General features: G+C 40.6%; 1 protein-coding gene across 2 annotated transcripts; it reads right to left on the reverse strand.

Annotated features, from left to right (window-relative positions):
- Positions 1-375: 375 nt before the first annotated feature.
- On the reverse strand, positions 376-21,181 carry LOC117512929 (centrosomal protein of 57 kDa-like). 2 transcript variants are annotated; one of them, XM_034173161.1, is made up of 10 exons: positions 21,034-21,181; positions 12,496-12,667; positions 12,203-12,391; positions 11,935-12,056; positions 9,800-9,916; positions 8,282-8,371; positions 8,107-8,181; positions 7,773-8,011; positions 6,905-7,049; positions 376-1,137 (listed from the first exon to the last, which is right to left on the reverse strand). In XM_034173161.1, the coding sequence occupies exons 1-10, from the start codon at positions 21,100-21,102 to the stop codon at positions 952-954; spliced, it is 1,404 nt and encodes a 467-aa protein (XP_034029052.1). In that variant the 5' UTR covers positions 21,103-21,181; the 3' UTR covers positions 376-951. The 2 variants fall into 2 exon arrangements, with proteins under 2 accessions (XP_034029052.1, XP_034029054.1); XM_034173163.1 differs by lacking the exon at positions 9,800-9,916.
- Between the last annotated feature and the right edge of the window lie 221 nt (positions 21,182-21,402).

The following is a 21,402-nucleotide window of genomic DNA, read 5'->3' on the forward strand; positions in this document are numbered from 1 at the left end:
TGTTGTCTACGTGCGCTTTGGATGCCATCGTGCAGGTGTGGATGAGGTAATCTGGCTGTGTTCTGACACAGCTAACCCTGCCTTTTTCCCTCCCAACTGTGTCCGATTATGGCAATTCAAATATTTAGATTTGCAGGTGAATGCAGGAAAATGTTTTTAATGTTTGTAATGAGATTTCCAAGATCTGCATTAAAATTTAAGGGTCCCTCCTTCAGTCAATGCTTCACCCATAGTTTCTTAAAGAAAAACACCACCCCCCCAAAAAAAATACATTTCCTTGGTAAAGCTGAAAACATGCACTTGATGTAAATATGACCGATTCCAAACTAATATGAAAAATAATTTATTAGAAACAGATTACTTTAGCTCCATTTGAAAGATATATATACACTCCAAGAAATGCGTACATTCACTTTAAACACGATTTTAAAAAAATGACACGTTATTGGAAAAAAAAAAAAAAAAATTCCTGTGTACAGGAGGATTGGCATCCCTATATTTTAAATAGAATTAAAAATGTTTAGAAATAAATGCAAATTAACACACAAGTTACAACTTATGAAAGAAAACACTAAGTGGCTTTTATTAACAATAATATTAAATAAATATAGGCCCCAAACTAGAAACACAGTACAACAAAATTCACTGTACATTTCATAACATGTAAATCATCACACAAATGCAGCCTATCAACAATGATCTTCACTGTTTGTCCAATTACTTATGGTCTGTGAAAATGGAGAGGCTGTAAATTTTAAACAGTATCATATTTTGACAAACTCTTGAAATAAAGCTCAACATCACTACAAGCACGTAGTCCATCACGGTGATGTTCACAGGCACAAATCACTGTCGAACAATTTATGTCTGTAGAGAAGAAAACAGGCCAGAGTAACCTCGTGTTTGTAAATGAATAAGTACAACTTTATTATATGTGGGTTTAATAGCTCCTTATGTCTCCCAACAACAGTCATCCTCTTTCAGGTAGTTGCAAAGTTTCAGGTTCTTTTGAGTGGCCCTAACTTTCTTCCTCTGTGGCTTCACTGTGACGGCTGGCAGACTTGGACGCCTGATCACTGCTGCCTCATCTGTGCACTCAGCAGGGCAGCGCCGAGTGGCCATGCTCAACTTCTGGACCTGTGGATGCACAAAATACCAAAATAATCAGACTCCAGCCTCCTACCTCTATCCATCCCAATAAAAGATGCTCAAATACTACTATGTCATCTTAACAACAATAAAAAAAAAGTTTCTCTCTGCAAGGGAGTGCCCTCGCATGTTTGACATCATTGTGGCCTGCATCAGAGAGGGAGAGAAGAGAGAGTACAGGCAGCTGGTGGAGGATTTTATGGCTTGGTACCAAAAGAACCAGCTCCAGCTGAATGTCCAGAAAACTAAGGAAATGGTCCTGGACTTCAGAAGGAAGCCTCCAATGCCTCAGCCGGTACGCATAGAGGGAAGTGATGTGGAGATGTTACCATCCTATAAGTACCTGGGAGTGGTGTTGCACAATAAGCTGGACTGGACAGCCAACACAGACCTTCTTTACAAGAACAGCCAGTCTAGGCTGTACTTTCTCCGAAAGCTGGGCTCACTTAACATCTGCTCTAAACTGCTGCACGTTTTATCAGTCAGTGGTGGCAAGTGCTCTCCTCTATGCTGTGGTCTGTTGGTGCAGCATCAGTAAGAAGAACGTCTCCCGCCTGAATAAGATCATTAAAAACACTGGGTCAGTGGTGGGACTGAAGCTGGCTCCAGTGGAAGAGGTGGATGAGCAGAGGACTCTGTCCAGGTTCAAGGCAATTATGAACAATGCCTCACACCCTCCACATGAGGTCTTCAGAGAGAGGAGGAGCATGTTCAGCAGCAGACTGCTGTCCCAGTGCTGCTCCACAGACAGACTGAGGAAGCCCTTTGTGCCTCGTGCCATTAGATTGCACAATACTCTGACCTAGCAAGAGAGTCCTGTATCTTTTATGTTTGTATAACTTTATATGTTTTACAACTGACAGATTGTTTTTAATGTAATGTTACTGTATTTTAGTAATTTACTTGTGTGACGTGTTTGTGAGCAGCAGGCCAAATGTAATTTCCTTCAGGATTAGTAAAGTTCTTATCTATCTATCATACCCGACCAGTCGTTCTCACTGTGTTTTGTACAATAACACTACCTCTAACCTTAGTGACATGAAATCTGGGGTTCCACAGGGGTCCGTCTTAGGCCCCCTGCTTGTCTCCCTTTAGATAGCACCCCTTGGGCACATATTACAGCGTTTTGGAATTACCTTTCATTGCTATGCTAATGATACTCAGTTATACATGCCAATACATGCTTCCAGATTTTTGACAAGAAACAGAAAGTTCGACCACATTACACCCATTTTGGCGTCTCTTCACTGGCTTCCTGTCCCAGTGAGATCAGATTTAGGGGAGGTGATGGTCTAGTGGTTAAGGTGTTGGGCTTGAGACCAGAAGATCCTTGGTTCAAATCCCAGCCTGACTGGAAAAATCACTAAGGGCCCTTGGGCAAGGTCTTTAATCCCCTATTGATCCCGGTGTGTAGTGAGCGCCTTGTATGGCATCACCCTAACATCGGGGTGAATGTGAGGCATAATTGTACAGTGCTTTGTGCATCTGATGCAGATGGAAACGCGCTATATAAATGCAGTCCATTTTGTTTTAAGGTTCTGCTACCAGTCTATAAAATTGTTCACATACTATACCATACGGTATGGTACATACTGGCACCTCCCTACTTGCCGACCTAATTAAACCCTACGTACCGGCCCGGGCTCTGCATTCTCAGAGTACAGGACTACTTTGTGCAGGGCTGTGAAATGAAAATTGTTAAATCTGAGGAAAATTTGCAGGGGCCTGAGGGGCATAGGCCCCCAGGAGCCGGGGTCTCGGGCCCCATGGGATCCCAGAAACCTAATTAATTTTTTATCTAATGATACATTTTCAGCATCTCCTGGAACAAAAACTCTCAAAATTAGTGCATATTTAAATGACCCTGTATTCGACCTTTCATTTGAACCGTCAATGATAATGTTGAAATAACAGAATATGATGTGGAAGTAGGATGTGGAATGATTTTCGTTTTAATTGTAAACCAAAATTATGCATTAACTCAGAACAATTAAACTACATGAAATTCATGAAGACTGAAAAGACTGTTACAGCATTTCAAAAACCACAGCTAAAACTTGGAGAATATTTTGAAAATTGTGGTAAAATATCAACATACCTTATAGTAAAAAAGCCACATATTCTTGTGTATATTCCTGTAAATCCACTCAAAGCCACAGTGTCTTTCTAAAAAAAGTGTACATTAATAAAAACACATTTACATTCTTGTGTAAATTCACATAAATCCATTCAAAGCCACAGTCTTTTTTTCCCAAGCAAAGAAAGTCTAGATGAATTTAAAAAGCCACATAATCTTGTCTAAAATCCTGTTTGAACAGCACAATGTTTATTTTCCAGAAAGAGAAAAATTCTTACCGTGTTAACTGATGGCATAGTTCGCTTTTCCCGTTTCTTTTATCTTTCAGGTGTGTTGATGAAGCCAGCGACAATTCCATGGATTCTTGTAAATATCAGACTTTTTCAAACAGCCTTTCTCACCATCTTCTCTCTGTCCGACGTCGGTCCGTGACAGAGACATGCTGCACAATTCTTCTTTTAAAAACTTTAGAGCTCTAAAGATTTGCGATGTCCACCCACATGCTACATTTAGCTTAAGCTTTGTGCAGTAGAGGTGGGCGGATCGATCCTAATATCGATAATATCGATACCAACACTGGTATTGATACTGAACGATCCTCGTGTAAAAAGATTGATACTCAAGCTTTTTTCTCTCCCGCACGCACTGAGTGCTGCGCACGCAGATTCATCAAAGTCTCCTCTCTGTCTGTAAGAGAAGCGCTGCGTCACACAACACGGAGCACCCTTGTGGTTTGTCAGTCCTCTATCTCAGGAGATTTTCTTTTAAGTTGTGTTGAGTGATTGTTTTTAAACAAAAATGTTGATTGTGATAAAGTATTTTGTTGTCACGTACAATGTCTGGCGAAATTCTATCCTAGGTCTTTTGGATCTATGAAGCTTAAACATGAAAAAGTATCGGTATGGGCGATACTGGGCCTGTATTTACTCGGTATCGGTTCAATACCAAAATTCCCAGTATCGCCCACCTCTAATGCGCAGGAGACACACAGCGTCGCCGCAGCAACCAGCCAGTCTCTTGCTTTTTCTCCTCGAAACTCAGCGGATCCGAGGACACTGATTTGTATCTGTAACACACAGATCAGTGTCCGTGGACTGCCGCAGTCTTATAAAACTTGCACGATGTCATGAAAAAAACCCCACTTAGCAATAAACATTTTAAAAACCCAGTGACGATCGCGATTACAGAGTTCAACACCAACCCCCCCACCAACATCGATTACCTGACAAAAGCATAATCCACCTCTGGTATAATTAAATCCCATGTGAAGCGCTGTCCCACAACGATACTCCAACTACAGTTGTGTTTTGTTGTGTATCAAGTAAAATGACAACAACAGAAAAAGAGTTTAAAAAATAGAAAATCTACTGGCTACAGCCTGAATGTTGCACACGTGGGAAGTTGGCGCACCTCCAGCACAGTCCAACAGCAGTTATGGAGTCCAGCTGGACAAATAAAATCTAGCAATGCAAGTATATACTGTTCAAACACCTAATGGGATTTTTCCACCGGACCGTACACAAGCAAGTGATCACGGACAGCTGTCAGCCTGTTTGTGTGGCAGGATGGACAGCTCCAGTGCTCGCGTGTACATGCGCGCCCCATGTGCACATGCGGAGTGACTGGTACAGCGTTTATAGACACATACACATGCAGCTGAGCAAACATTTCAGCCACACACCCGCACACTGCTTCAGTCAACCATTGTGAACACACACCTGCAGCTGAGCGGTCACACATTCATCACTCAAATTGTCTGTTCTAAGCATGTACACGTGCACTCCGTCATGTGAGACACACACTGATGAGAGGTCAGTTTAGTGCTGGGAATGTGAGGACAAGAGGAGATTTGAGTGCGTGGGTGAGTGACAGCGCCAATGTCGGTGCCGTCTGACAGCAATCTGTGTCATCTGACAGTTGTCTGAAAAATGTTTGAGCTACATCCTGCAGGTGTGCACGAGGCAGTCCGTATACGTGTTCGGACCACGGCTGACCACGGCTCTTTTCTTCCCGACTGCGTAGGCAATATTTGCCGTGTCGGAATGGCTCAAAAACATTCTTGCTATGTGTGATGGGGGCTTCAATATTTATCAGAGAAACTGATGAATATGAAATAATTAACATAGTACTTAAAGTAAAACATAAAAAAATAACTGGTCACAATAATTATGATATGTCTTTAACCCCTTAACGCCTGAATTTATATAGCTGTATATAAAAAAATGTTTTGGGTGTGTTTTTGCCTTTAAGTAGATGGTAAATGTTGAGATTATTAATTTCACTTTTGCACAAAAAATAAATAGTAATTTTGGTATTTTGGTAATAATTTACGTTATAATAATAATACTGGTATGTTGCAAATATGCAACAGGCATACTGGTCAATTTGGTATGTTGCATATTTGAGTCAAATATTGTAGCATATATGCGACAACAGGCCTTAAGGGGTTAATAAAAAATATAATCGATTGTGTCATTAAACCTTTAACTTAAATTCATGCAGCCTAAATCCATTCAAAGCCACAATGTCTTTTTTACAATGAAAGAAAGTCTAGATTAGTGATAAAGTCACAATCTTGTCTAAAACCCTGTTTGAACAGCAGAATGTTTATTTTCCAGGGAGAGAAAAATTCTTACCGTGTTTCCTGATAGCACAGTTCACTTTTCCCATTTCTTTTATCTTTCAGGTGTGTCAATGAAGCCAGTGACAATTCCATGGATTCTTTTCCTTATAAGGCTTTTTCCAAACAGTCTTTCTCCCCATCTTCTCTCTGTGCGACGCTGGTCCATGACACAGACATGCTGCACAAATCTTTTAAAAACTTGAAAGCTTTAAAAGTTTGGGATGTCCACATGCTAAGTTTAGCTTAAGCGTCGCACAGGAGCCACCCAGCATTGCCACAGCAACCAACCAGTCCTGCTTTACGACAACTGTCGTAACAGCTACAGTTTGAGTGGCATTTTTCCTCCGCAAAACTCCGCGGATCCGAGGAAACTGATTTGTATCTGTAACACACAGATCACTGTCTGCAGACTTATAAAACTTACACGATGTCGTAAAAAAAAAAAAAAAAAAGAACGCTTTGCGATAAGCATTTTAAAAACTCAGTGATGTTCATGATTAAAGAGTACATCAGTAACACCCCACCACCCCTCCCCATGATGAAATCCGCAGCATCCCGCGGATCCGTGGAGTTTTCACAACCCTGAAACATCATTTAATAAATGAGCAGAAATGGGGATTTAGGAAAAAATCGTACTACTTCACTGGCGGTAGTTGATTTTGTGGAACAAATCACAAATGCAATTGAAAAACAACACACCGTAGGGTTTTTTTCTGTCTTACAGAAAGTATTTGATACTATAGATCATACATATTATTGGATAAATTATGGAAGCATGGCATCAGATAGCCAGCTACTTGTACAACAGTTTTTCCTTACCACTGTCGCCTGTGTGCTTACACAGGTTAGACCTTACTTGTGTGACGTGCCTTGAAGCAACTTTGTTGTGATTTGGCATTATATGAATGAAAATAAATTTGGAAAAAAAAAAAATTGAAATTGAAATTCTCTTCACTGCTGGTTTTTGTTGCTGGCATCTCTGCCCCTAGCCCCACCTCCTCCCATATACTTCACGTTAGTATCAGTTTATGAGATTTACAAATCAGTTCACATACCGCCTGCTGGTGTTTGCGGACTTGAGTGATTTGTGCTCCTTTCTCCTCCATCCTTGCAGCCAAACTTTCCAGCTCCCTCTGTAGGTCCAGCCTGTGCTCCTGTTGTTCAGCTGCATCTAACTGCTGCATTAACTCCTGTTGTTCACTAACACACACACACACACACACACACACACACACACACACCAAAAGATTAAATTAATTCACTATTTTTGTTTCTGTTTAGCAAAAATTAACTTTTATATATATATATAGGAACTGGGGCAACACAGTGGATTAGTGGTTAGCACTTTTGCATTACAGCGAGAAGGTCATGGGATCGATTCCCACCTGTGGCGTTTCGGTGTGGAGTTTGCGTGTTCTCCCCGTGTTTGTGTGGGTTCACTCCAGGTGCTCCGGCTTCCTCCCACATCCAAAGACATGCAGGTTAGGTGGATTGGAAACTTTAAATTGTCTGTAGGTGTGTGTGTGTGACTGTTTGTCTGTCTATATGTGGCTCTGCGACAGACTGGCGTCCTGTCCAGAGTGAACCCCACCTCATACCCAGTGACTGCTGGGATAGGCTCCAGCCCCACACAACCTGATCTTGATTAAGTGATGAGTGTGTGTAGTAGCTGCTAATCTATTTGAATAAAACTGAAAACTGGCCCCAAAACAAGAGGAGAACACAAACTGTATGTCATGGCAAAATACAAACTCTATGTGGCGTGTTATGAAAAGCACAATGTGAAGTCAATGTCAAACTCAGGGTCGTCATTTTTGTAAAAAAGTAAGAAATTAGTTGTAGTGAATTAAAAAACAAAAACAGTGAATCTGGTTGGGGGTGGGTGGAGGTTAAATACAGGCATTTGTGTGGCTATTTACTCACAAGCTCATTCGCCCGAGCTCATCCTGCAGAGCCAGGAGCAGGTCTGAAAGCAAGCTCAGGGGCTCGGTTGGTGGCTCAGACCTGCTGTCAGGTGAGAAGCTCTTTTTCAGGCTTTTCTTGGCCCCGGAGCCGGCCCTTTGCAGCTGACACACTTGCTCGCACAGCTGGGGCTGGTGATGCTTCATCATATGAAGCACACTTTGCAAGTTGGCGTGTACTGAATGGCTGGGGCTTGTCGACTGTGACAGAAAGACGACAACATCAGCCATGAAGGGAAACCATTCTCTCAGTGACAGAAGTCCTTCAACGTAACTGAGCAGAAGAGGGGACTTACTGTTCCTGCAACAAAAGGCACTTTTTTGTACCTTAGCTCGCTCGGTGGTGCCGACTGCTTCGGTCTTAATTTTTTCTGCAGGAAAGAAAAGGTTATCACCACTATAGCCAAAAACACATTTAAGTAACTAAATACCCGCAGGAAATAGATGGCTGTGCAATATTTAGAAAACTACCTTGATAGTCCTTTTGGTTTGTCTCTTTGGGTTCATCTTTTCAGCGGCTGAACTGGGTGGCTGAATGTTGAGGTCAAACTCCATTTGCAGCTGTGAAAATCACAACAGCAGCTTAAAAAGGTTACCACAACAAAGCCACAATTTTTCCTAATTGAATGAAATTTGTACAATTTGTTGACCTTTCTCTTTTACCGGACAATAAAATTTATGTGAACTTTATTATCAAATTAATGCAAAAAGGGGGGGAACTACAGGATATTATTTTAAAAATACAACATAAATACTTGGATAGATTGTGCTCATGTTGAGGTAGGAAGACTTTAATAAACTGGAAATATTTCCCACTGTGCCTCATACCACCAACCAATTTGTATTTCTGATCTGATTGCTCCTAATTTCTGTTTCACATTATTCCCAACATACAAAAATATTTCATCATTATGTCAAAATATATTGACAGTGGTTTGACTGTGGTGGGGGGGGGGGGGGGATTTCCCATGTGTCAGGAAAAATGTTCAGTTGGACAGTGTAGAAACTTTGAGTTTCTGAGTAAATTAACTGCAAAATCGATTCTCTAGTAGTGTTTGCTGAGATGAGAAGCCATTTAATTATGGTCAAAGGTCATAACATGCATTTCTAGTCCTTTTCCTGAAAAAATGTTCAGTTTGATCAAATAGAAACTTGTAGTCACCAAGATGTGATTAGGGGATCATTTTATTTTTAGGCTTCACCATGTTAATGCTTATGTCTTGGATATTCTCCATTAGAAACAATGAAAACTTACATTTTGCATATAATTTGACGCCAAATTGAAGACTGTGTGACAAGCAGGTCCTCAAATATGACAGAATGACTACAGTAGCACCTATGGATGGATGACTGTACTGTCAGACAATCCATATAATACCTTATGGGTGCTTCTTTTTTTTTGGGGGGGGGGGGGGGGGGGGGGGGGCAAGTAGGTTTCATCAAATTTTCATGAGATTGCTCAGTTATTCAGGGCATACACACTTGTTGTGGCGACCCTGAGTGCAAAACAAGGGAGCAGCTGAAGGGACTTAATTACACAGAACACATTAGGGGTGGTGCCAAGTGGTTAAAGCGCTTGGTTTCAGTGCAGAAAGTTCCGGGTTCAAATACCACTCCTGCGACATTTCTCCATGTAATGTGGAGTTGCATCAGGAAAGGCATCCGGAGTAAAACCTGTGCCAATTCAACATGCAGATCCACCTTGAATTTGCTGTGGCGACCCCAAGTGCAAAACAAGGGAGCAGCTGAAGGGACTTACTTACACAGAACACATTTTAGAGTTGATAAACAAAGGTATGTGTACAGACTTGGACTGACCTTGTCTGGTTTCTCCTGAATAAGTTTATGGTTACGTTCCTCTTTCTGTAGTTTCTGTTCTAGAGAAACAATCTTCATCGGAAAGCAACTTTATTTTGAAAAAGTCAACTTAGCATTCATTGTGTAAAGATCAGGGAATTTCACTGACATACTGGAAAACTAACAAGTTACCTCTGCCAGACTTTGGGTTGTGCAGACCTTTAGATAATCGGACTCAAATTTCTCCAGCTTTTCTTGCCGAGTTTGAGTGCTTGAACGTTTTGGTCGATTTTGGCTCTGAAGTGAAGCCTAGAAGGGAGTTAAAAACAAGCTGAATGCAATTAACATATTTGTATTCAGAAAAGCCAGAAACTAAAAAACAGGTATAATTACCATTATAGGTAATTATACCTGTATACCAGGTATAAGTGCCATTTACTTCGGCACTTTTGTGCCGAAGTAAATGTGACTTACCTGAAAACTGAAGCTACAGAGTGTAGGGTTTAGGATCTTCTAGTGGGGAAGTTGAAGATTACATTATGGTGCCGCTGGTCTCAGGTTTTCGATTATTGGGCAATGGGGATTCATGCTCAGTCCCTTTCTCAAGTGATAAGCAAGATGTCTGGTCATGCATTTAAAAAACAAAGTGAGAGTTCTCCAACTTGTTACTAAAGCCTCTTTCACACCGAGTCAATGTGGAGTTGTGTAATACGGCATACCAACTACGCCGAGCTTATGCAGTCCTACATGGCAATACGCTGAGGGACGCAAAGGGGTTGGTGAAGTGGATGCAAAAAATTAAACATGTTTAGTTTTTTCACAGGCATTCAGCCTGCGCAAGTCTGTGCAACACTCTGCTACTGTATGCAAGTCTACTTAACACTGCGCTACACCATGCCTCCACAATTGTACGCTGCCCTACGGCAGTACGGCAAAAAAAATCCTTTTCGTTTTTTTTTTTTTTGTTTTTTTTTTTAAATCAGTACATACCTGCATTGCTAGATTTTATTCATCCCGCTGGACTCTGCCGAACTTTGCTAGCAGTGAAGCTTCAAAACCACAGAAGAAAAAGAGGCAGGGCCAAAGCTTCTCCCCTTAACCCCTTAACGCCCGAATTTATATAGCTGTATATAAAAAAAATGTGTTTTTTGCCTTTACGTAGATGGTAAATAATGTTGAGATTATTAATTTCACTTTTGCACAAAAACTAGATAGTAATATTGGGTATTCTGGTAATGACTTTATGTTATAATGTTATAATAATAATGATGGTATGTTGCAAATTTGCAACAACAGGCATACAGGTCAATTTGGTAAGTTGCACATTTGAGTCAGAGATTGTAGCATATATGCGACGATGGGCGTTAAGGGATTAATGGAGCTAAATTATTGTAAATGCATGTGGAGACTCACTAATGTGGATTCAAAATACATGTATAAATCTGCAAATGCATACAGGTCAAGTCTGGGAGCCTATGCTGGTGCCCCACTTTGCAGCATACACAATACCACGGAACCACCTTAGGTCCTGGATGGCAACCACCCAAGGAGATAACTGGTCCATCTCCACATCTCGAAAGTAACCATCTATCTTCCACAGCCAAGTGAAGCATGGGCATTCCCTAGCTATAAAGTGTGGGGCAAAGCAATATACCAACTGACCTGTCAGTGAAAGTCCACTAGGCAGAAACCATTGTTTCTGTTGTACTTCCATTGTGTTGGTACAACTTTCAATGTGTTGTGAAGCTTTGCAAAGCCTTTTTGTGTTTGAGTGAGTTCTGTCAATTTGCAGCAGACAGGTTATCAAAGTAAATTATTTTATGTGATGCAGGTTATATTTGTTTGTGTTCTGTGTTAACCAGTCCCAGCAGAAGACTGCCCCTCCCTGAGCCTGGTTCTGCTGGAGGTTTCTTCCTGTTAAAAGGGAGTTTTCCTTCCCACTGTCGCCAAGTGCTTGCTCACAGGGGGTCGTTTTGACCGTTGGGGTTTTTCCGTAATTACTGTATGGCTTTGCCTTACAATATAAAGCGCCTTGGGGCAACTGTTTGTTGTGATTTGGCACTATATAAATAAATTGATTTGATTTGTTTGCAAGTTTTTTTTCAATTTGCAAGATATTTTTTTTTTATGGAGCTACCTGTTAAATTATGTAGATGCTTATTGCACTTGTGTTTTCTGCTTTTACTTGTACTGTCTCAATTTGGAAGTGTTGTGGTTGGTATTGGCCGCCGTACGGATGCAAATATGTTTTGCCGCGATAATGCAAACACAGCTTCAATCTGAAGCCTTAATTTTGAATTATTTGACAGAATTTAATGTGAGGGTACCTCTTCTTCAAACACAACATGTCTCCCCTTCTTTGCATTTTGAACCATCTTGCTCATGCAGTCAAGCTGCTTCTCAAGGAGGTGACAGCAAACTTCTGTGGACTGCAGCTTCACATCGAGCTCTATCGTAATAAGCACATACAAACATGCTGAAAACATTTACATACAACTTTGCCTTTTTAGACTCTCAAACAATATTTAAAGAGCAGATTTGTGTTGTAACGGAATGTGGCCGTTCCTGCAGCCATATAAAGTGCTGCTGAATCACCTCTCCTGCTGGCATTATCTGCATCAGACAGGCCGACCGCTGGCTGGTTGTACACATTAGAAGAAGCCATGTACTGACTGTGCTTCTGAATATCTTGGGAGAATTTCTGGTAACTTTCCTCTGCTTGCTTCCTTTCAAGCTCCAATTTCCTAATTTTCTCTTGCAGGGTCTTCAGTGCATCAACAACACCTGAAGGTGTTCAACAACAGAAAAGCATATCTGGTTTAAAACAAAAACAAAAACAGGTGGGAGTAACAAAAGCTTTGTATGAAACAAGAAGCGGGAGATCTCACCTTGGCTGACGATACTGGGTTTGTTCTGAAACACCCGAGTGCTGCTTGTGTGCAAGTTTGTGTTTCTCGTTGTGTGTCCAGGGACCTCCAGCTTCCTTGGCACTGGTCGTATCCTGTCTGGAGGCTGGCAATAGCTTCCAATAAAACTGTTAGTTGAGGTTGAGTCTGACATCTGCAATCAGAAGGCAAGAACAAACTTACAAGGTGTGCCAAGGTACATCTTATTACAGCCAAAACTATTTGACTAATTGGCTTACTACTGAAGAATCAATTAATGAATAAATAAATCAACTCACAACTATTAATAGTCAGGCACACCAGTATTTGCCCAGTAACATAAATTTTTGAATTTTGCCTCTGTAAAGCAACACCAGTGATTTTAAAATGAAAGCAGATGTACGTATTGTTAAAATTAAAGCTTAACCCTTATCTTAATTTGATGTAAAATTATATAATTTACATGGTTGCTCGGTATGTGAGACAACAAATAAATAAACATTAAAAGATTTTTTTTCTTCCCTTTTTAAAAGATGTCAGACCTTTCCATATGAATAAAAACCTGATCATTACACCCCAACAGAGGATCTGAACTCAAAATACAGACCACATTCTTGTAAAACCCCAAACTTAACTCAAATTTACCCCAATTAAATTTTAAAAATTAAACAAGCCACGAGATGTTTGTGTTTACTTACCACTGTTGCAAAATATTAAAGGATTATTAACTGAGCAAGCAAGGTTAATAATTTGTTTATTATATGGCTGTTTGTGTGCGCGCACACACACACACACACACACACACACACACACACACACACACACACACACACACACAGGGTGGGCCAATAAAATGTTACCACTTTTTAAATTCGTACAATTTCCAAACTAACAAAGATTTCTTTTTCATTTTCAGGAATATCAATCCTGAATTTTGAGTCCACTGAATGTAGAAATTTTGAGTCCACAGTGAAACAGAAAACATCAAATGTTGAACACTTCCTGGCATGGGTGGAGCTAGAGCAGAGGCCAGGGTTGTGCTGGACTCCCCTGAAATCTGATTGGAAACAGATGACTGACATGTCACAGCACTGCACAATTGAAAAGAGCTGCATTTTGAAAATCGGTGGCCCATATTGACTGCTGGGTCCCTCCTGTACAGTAGTTGATGATGTGTATCACAAGATGTTCTTATCCACCTTGGTAGAAGAAGAAAAATTTTGAGATTTGAATCTGAACACATTGCCTGAACCATGGACTCCAAAGTTATATTTCAGTGAGTAAACTACTGTATTTTATGCCAGAAATGAGGTCCAGGTTGTTAAGCCTTGGTCCCACCAAATAATAAAGCCATGAATAATGAGCCATGTATGGATTTGTCAGTGATTATTCGAATAATGATCCATGTATAAATCTATCACATATCCGCTACGAAGAAGTCTCTATGTGCCTCTCTGTACCTCGCATGTGCCAGGTATCAGCCTCTAGTTAACCATGACTGACCTGTCATTTAAACACCGTCCAGCCTCAAATGGCTTATGTTGACGCATATTACCCACACCAAGCCACATATGATCCATGTAGCACCATGTAATGTGATGTTGGTGCACATTGTTTTGTTTTGGGTTTGGTCCAAACCTCCAGCCCTCCCACACTTGATCCCTTTAAAGTGTGGGTTTTCAATTCACAGCATCCATTCAAGATGTTGTCACATTTCATTCAGTCAAAAAAAAAAAAAAGATGCTCCTGCACAGTCCAGCCGGCGTGCGCATCCCTGCGTCAGGCTGCTGTTCACCTGTTCCAGAGTCATAAAATGCAGCAGTTCTGTGTGTTCACTCAGCTCTCCGTGACCAAATAAGAAGAAAAAAAAAAAGACACCAAAATGAGGTGGCCGCTTTAATTATATACAGCCACAACTGTGTGGATCACTCCCACCTCCAACAAAAAAACACAACACAAAACACATCCACAGACCAGCTAGAACTGAGCCACAGGCTCCTGGACAGTCGCCTCTGCACTTCTTCTCGCTGGCTTCATTTCTTCCATGGCTTAAGCTTCAGTCATTTTGACACCAGTGATCCAACTTTTAACTTTGTTTTCATCTGTTATTGTCTGCAAAACTGCATCAGTGCGCAGAGAGTGCACCTCATCTGATCCATTATAACAAGATGTGAAATCGCAAACATACTTTTACAGCTGTTTATAAAGAAGGAATTAGCATGCATCTGTTTTACCAAGGTATTAAAACATTAAAAATAATTACATTTTAGGCTGTTCCAAATATGTTCTCCATCTCAGTGCACGAGACAGAGAGGAAAAAAAGCTGCAAATGAAATGGTCCTCTTTGATTCCAGAAGTGATTTGTGGTGTTTTCAATGCCAAATTGAAAGTGATTAATCCACTACAAAATAATTATTTTATATACAGCGTCCAGCGCACAAAGCAGGTGGAATTGTGGTGCATAAGAGGGCTGAGCCAAAGTAGCCTCTATGGTCCTTGTAGCCGCCAGGTTCAAAATGGTGGCGCCATAGCAGCCACACCCTTCGACATAGAGAAAAGCTTTCAATAACTTTTGATCACTATTGTCTCTGGATGATCTGAAAGAAATTTGAAGTGCATTGGACAAAATCCCTAGGAGAACTTCATTCAAATACAACGTGTGGAAATCACGCCAAATGTACATGAAAATTTCAAAATGGCTGACTTCCTGTTTGGAGTAGACCAATGGTGCAAGAGACTTCTTTGTACGTCTATGCAAGTCACATGTGTACCAATTTTCATCCCCCTACTCCAAAAAACCCCCTATGGGGAGGGGTTTTTGAAAGATGCAAGGGGGCGCTATTGAGGCATTTTGCCCCGCCCATGGGTGATGCCCCTATGAATTGTAAGAGGTTGCCGTGCTTGACCTGTGTAGCAATTTTCATGATGATATGACAAAATTAAAGCTGTCAAAAGGAAGAACGTAATTTCATGGTGAAGGGGCAATATTTGGCACAGCGCCACACGGACGCTGTTACTCATACCTTCACAGCGATCATTGTCTATGTTCACCAACTTGTTCTGCATGTTTTAGAAGTGGAATGAAGTTGATAGGGTTGACTATGTGACATCAGTACCTGTTAAAGTAAAAATAGGACATTTCCTGTTACCACAGGGGGCGCTATGTGTTAGGTGGGAAGTTAATATATGCAGACGTTCAGGGCAGAGCCCACATCATGTCCAGGAAGTTTGAGGGATCTACGATGAAATATGTGGGCATGACAGCCCACATACTTCATCTAACCATGTGTGCGACCCCCAAAATATTGAATTTTGGATCCGGCCAGACAACTCTGCAAAGTCTGGTGAGTTTTTGAGCATGTGAAAGGGCCAAAATTGGGGCTTGAAAAGTGGCAAGAATAAATAATAATAATAACACAATTAGAATAGGGTCCTCATAGGACTTTTTCCTACTCGGGGCCTAAAAAAATAGATGAATAAATAAATAAATAAATTTGTCTTCCTTAAACTCAAACTGAAAGCAAACATCTACAACTTTATATAAATCAATTAAAATATAAAATCCAGCTTCCTGATGAAGGGGTGTAGAGGATTTTCTAAAAAGAAGACCTGAAAGTTCAGCTACAATTTGCTAGAAAGTACAGTGAGGACAATAAGTATTTGAACACCCTGCGGTTTTGCAAGTTCTCCCACTTAGAAATCATGCAGGGGTCTGAAATTTTCATCTTAGGTGCATGTCCACTGTGAGACATAATCTAAAAAAACAAAACAAAAAAATCCGGAAATCACAATGTATGATTTTTTTAATAATTTATTTGTATGTTGCTGCTGCAAATAGGTATTTGAACACCTGTAAAAATCAATGTTAATATTTGGTACAGTAGCCTTTGTTTGCAATTACAGAGGTCAAATGTTTCCTGTAGTTTTTCACCAGGTTCGCACACACTGCAGCAGGGATTTTGGTCCACTCCTCCATACAGATCTTCTCTAGATCTTTCAGGTTTGGAGTTTCAACTCCCTCCAAAGATTTTCTATTGAGTTCAGGTCTGGAGACTGGCCAGGCCACTCCAGGACCTTGAAATGCTTCTTACAGAGCCCCTCCTTAGTTGCCCTGGCTGTGTGTTTGGGGTAATTGTCATGCTGGAAGACCCAGCCATGACCCATCTTCAATGCTCTTACTGAGGGAAGGAGGTTGTTTGCCAAAATCTCGCAATACATGACCCCATCCATCCTCCCTTCAATACGGTGCAGTCGTCCTGTCCTCTTTGCAGAAGAGCACCCTCAGAGTATGATGTTTCCACCCCCATGCTTCACGGTTGGGATGGTTTTCTTGGGGTTGTTCTCATCCTCTAAACATGGTAAGTGGAGTTGATTCCAAAAAGCGGATTTTAAACCATGACAGCATCATGTGTTACTAATGTAATCTTTGTGACTGTGGTCCCAGCTCTCTTCAGGTCATTGACCAGGTCCCCCCATGTAGTTCTGAGCTTTCTCAGAATCATCCTTACCTCACAAAGTGAGATCTTGCATGGAATCCTAGACCGAGGGAGATTGACAGTCATCTTGTGTTTCTTCCACTTTCTAATAAATAATCATAACAGTTGTTGTCTTCTACCAAGCTGCTTGCCTGTTGTCCTATAGTCCATCCCAGCCTTGTGCAGGTCTACAGTTTTGTCCCTGGTGTCTTTAGACAGCTCTTTGGTCTTGGCTATGGTGGACAGGTTGGAGTGTGATTGATTGAGTGTGTGAACAGGTGTCTTTTATACAGGCAACAAGCTCAAACAGGTGCAATTAATACAGGTAAAGAGTGCAGAATAAGAGGGCTTCTTAAAGAAAAATTAACAGGTCTGTGTGAGCCAGAATTCTTGCTGGTTGCTAGGTCTTCAAATACTTATTTGAAGCAGTAACATACAACTAAAAAAAAAAAAAATAATACATTGTGATTTCCAGATTTTTTTTTTTTTGATTATGTCTCTCACAGTGGACATTAGGGTTATGACAAATCTCAAATTTATTAGCCTGGGGTTATAAATGATGAACTTTTACCTAAAACTCACAAAAATGACTTTGGTTTTGCCAGACCTTGAAAAAACCTCCCGCACCTAAGACAGTTTCATATTTCACATTAAAACACCTCACGGCTCAAACACTCTTTATTATAACATGTCAGTTTTACATACAATACACATGAGGAATACATGAAAATGAGTACATATAGCATTTGTCGTGTTTTAGTAGTGTTTCAGATTTGTGTATTAGTGTTAATAAATTTGCTGCTAAGATATTTGTCTGTTTTGCAAGTAGAACAAACCTCCATCAACCTTACAGCTCTCTCAGCTACTATGAGTAGAGAAGAATTTCACTTAAGTTTGGATATTGATGACAGCAGGACTTCATAATCTGTCTCTGAATAGTGTTGGTTAGAAAACCAGGCCTGCGACCATGTAGTTGCAATGAAATCGCAAGTTATCCTCAGCTGTTCTCGCCACTTTGCAAGAAGGAAAAATGCAATGGGGAGCAAGAAAGTCTGAAGGACCTAAATGAGATGGTGAGGACTTTCCAGGCATGTGAGATGCCAAAAAAAAAAAAAAAACAAAAAAAAAAAACGCTGTCCTACACATCTGCATCGCACGCTTGACTGTTGCTATGGGAACATCCCAGAGGCTTATAAAGCGGTATGCAGACCGCCTCTTGGAAAATCTGACCACAATGTGATTCATCTTTTGCCTAAATACAAAGCTGTGGTCAAAAGAATTAAAACAGTTAATAAGCAGGTACAGGTGTGGTCCGAGGAAAGCAAAGAGCAACTCAGAGACTGTTTTGATGAAACAAACTGGGACATTTTCTTTGAATCCTGTCTGGATGGAGACGAACTCACTGACACCATCACATCTTATATTAAGTTCTGTGAGGATAACGTGTCAGAGACTAAAACTGTGAAAATATTCCCAAATAACAAACCCTGGGTGTCCAAACAATTGAAAATCTGTCTTAATGAAAAGAAGGCAGCCTTCTGCTCTGGTAATGTGCAATTAATGCAGGAAAAAAGGAGACAGCTGAGAGGGAATATATTTAAGGCAAAAATTGAGTACAAGAATAAAGTAGAAAGTAAATTTTTCAGTGGCAATATAAAACAAGCCTGGGAAGGTCTAAATACACTGATGGGCAAATCCAGTAAGAAATGTGATGCTCTTACAACCATTAATCAATGTTTTGTTGATGAGTTAAACCGTTTCTTCTGTAGATTTGATAAAGTGGATGATAAACAGGAATGTGATGAGATCTGTAAAAATCTTCCAGCAGGAGCTCCCACAGCTATCACTGAGGATGACGTGGCTAAAAGTCTTTCTAAACTGAAGCCAAACAAGGCCACTGGCCCAGATGGCCTGAAAGCCCGTCTACTCAAAGACTGTGCTCCTCAATTAAAAGGAGTCTTTTCCAGATTGTTTAATTCCCTTCTTGTCACAGGAGTGCCCAAATCTTGGAAATTCTCCATAATAAGGCCTATATCAAAAAAGCCAGGGGCAAGCAAACTTGAAGATTTTTGGCCCATTGCCATAACCTCCATATTATGTAAAACTATGGAGAGAGTTTTAGTTGACGTCCGGACCACCACAGTGGTCAGTGAACTAGACCCTCTGCAGTTTGCCTATAAGAGGGACAGAGGTACTGATGATGCCGGATTGATTTTGCTGGACATGATCTCAAAGCAGCTTTCACTTGATAAAGCATATGCTCGGGTTTTGTTTGTAGGCTTCAGTGCAGCTTTTAATTCTATGAAATTGCATATTCTTCTGAAAAGGCTGGCTGATTTAAATGTTGAAAAGGGCCTGATGCTCTGGATCAGAGACTTTCTGTCTTGTCGCCCTCAAAGAGTTTGTGCTAACAACATTCTGTCAGGAGAGCTCATCATAAGCAGTGGCTGCCCACAGGGTAGCGTTCTTTCACCTCTGCTCTTCTCTCTTTTTACAAACAAATTTGCAGTTAATGACAAACTTTAAACTGATTAAATACGCGGATGACATGGCCCTAGTCGGCCTGCTACAGAAGTGTGACTCCTCTGGCGAAGCCTCCTATCTCGCTCACATTAAGGCTCTTGAAGCTTGGTGTCTCGACAGCCAGCTGGAAATCAATGTGTCTAAGACAAAGGAGCTTGTTTTTCACACAAAGCAAGAACTGACTGTGCAGCCAGTTTCACTCGATGGCCAGCTTGTTGAAACAGTTGAAACTTTTAAATATCTTGGTACAGTTCTTGATAGTCACTTGAGCTTCTTTGAAAACACTGATTTTATCTTTAAGAAATGTTCACAGCGACTCAGTCTTCTCAGAAGATTGAGTTGTCTTGGTGTTAATCCGCAGATTTTAGAGCTTGTGTATTCTGCACATATTGAGAGTATTTCATCTTTGTGTTTGGTTTGGTCACTTGAATTGTAAATGTAAGGACAAATTAAATAGAATTGTAAAAATGGCGGGGAAAATTGTGGGAAAACCCCAGAAGACTCTGGCCCACATTTACACTGACAGGATGAGGAGGAAAGCTGAGAGTCCTGGCAGACAGCTCTCATCCTCTGTCCTGTCAGTTTGAGCTCTTGAAGTCTGGGAGGCGCTACAGAGCTCCTCTGGCCAAAGGTTCTTTCAAAAAATCTTTTATGCCGTCACCAAATGCCGTCACCATAATGAACTCAAAAAAGTGACCACTCCACAAATTAAACCTGAACTGCTTTACTTCTGTTTTATTTGATTTTATTAGATCTTACTGTACGTTTTATTTATCTTACTAGGTCTTATTCTATTTCTTCTTTTACTTCCATGTATTTTATGTATCTTATTTTTGTTTTTATTTGTGTGTTTGTATGAATGTTTTATTGTCTTTTTTGTGCTGGTGAGCCAAAGAAAATTTTCCACATCGGTGGACAATAAAGAATTATTCTATTCTATTAATGTGGCAGGGGGTTAAGATGGCTGTATTTTTTTTGGGGGGGGGGGGGGGGGGCTGAAGGATTTTATCCATGATAATACTCCCAAGAAGAATTTCTTTGGAGTCTGAAGGGCCTAAATGAGATGGTGAGGACTTTCCAGGCATGTGAGACGCCAAAAAAAACAACAACAAAAAAAACAAACAAAACAAAACAAAAAAAACGCTTAATGTGGCAGGGGGTTAAGATGGCTGTATTTTTTTTGGGGGGGGGGCTGAAGGTTTTTAGCCATGTTAATACTCCCAAGAATTTCTTCAGAGTCTGAAGGGCCTAATGGTATATCTTATATATTATATTCCAATTCTAAGGTGGAACTATGCTAGTATACTAAGGTATATTTAAATATCTAAAATGAAGAGTAAAATAGAAGAGTAGAAAAGAGTAGAGTAGAGCCACTCTAGCTGCCTGGTCTTGAGAACTAGGGATAGTCCGCGACATATACATATTAGGGCAAAATGAACTTGATAACATTTTAGAGCAGTTTGAACAAAGAAACTTCCATGCAGCAGTAACAACTAAGCTAACGCGTTAGCCATGCTGTCAGCAACTAATATGAAAGCGTTACCTGGTCTTGGTGTGTCTCCAAACTGGGACATCCAGTGTGAAACTCGTTTAAAAATACCTTTCTATCCATAGATAAAGTTACGAACGGATAATGGTTCGAGCCGAATTTATAAGCTACTCGGTTGAGCAAAGTCCGGCGCTATCATTATAGTTCGTTAAGTGTGACGTAACGCATCATGTGATTTTCAACTTCCGGCTCCAAACAAAAAAAAGGCGCGCTGTCATTAACACTGAACTGCACTGAGATCTGATCAGGCTGCACTTACACCGTTGCACACGAACAAGAGCATTAACATTGCAACATAAAACTCTCCTAGATATATTATCTGCGTTTTTAGACGTTACTGCGTTTGTTTTATGTAAAAATGTC

The sequence above is a fragment of the Thalassophryne amazonica genome, chromosome 6 (genome assembly GCF_902500255.1).
Source record: "Thalassophryne amazonica chromosome 6, fThaAma1.1, whole genome shotgun sequence".
NCBI lineage: Eukaryota > Metazoa > Chordata > Actinopteri > Batrachoidiformes > Batrachoididae > Thalassophryne > Thalassophryne amazonica.

What these genes read in the sequence shown, in the direction of transcription:
- LOC117512929 (XM_034173161.1), bottom strand. Translation starts at nt 21,102, where the DNA reads ATGGATAGAAAGGTATTTTTAAACGAGTTTCACACTGGATGTCCCAGT. An exon ending in AAACCAAAAGGACTATCAAG is followed by an intron (nt 8,182 to 8,281) that starts GTAGTTTTCTAA and finishes TCTTTCCTGCAG; the next exon opens with AAAAAATTAAGACCGAAGCA. An exon ending in TGCCTTTTGTTGCAGGAACA is followed by an intron (nt 8,012 to 8,106) that starts GTAAGTCCCCTC and finishes TTTCTGTCACAG; the next exon opens with TCGACAAGCCCCAGCCATTC.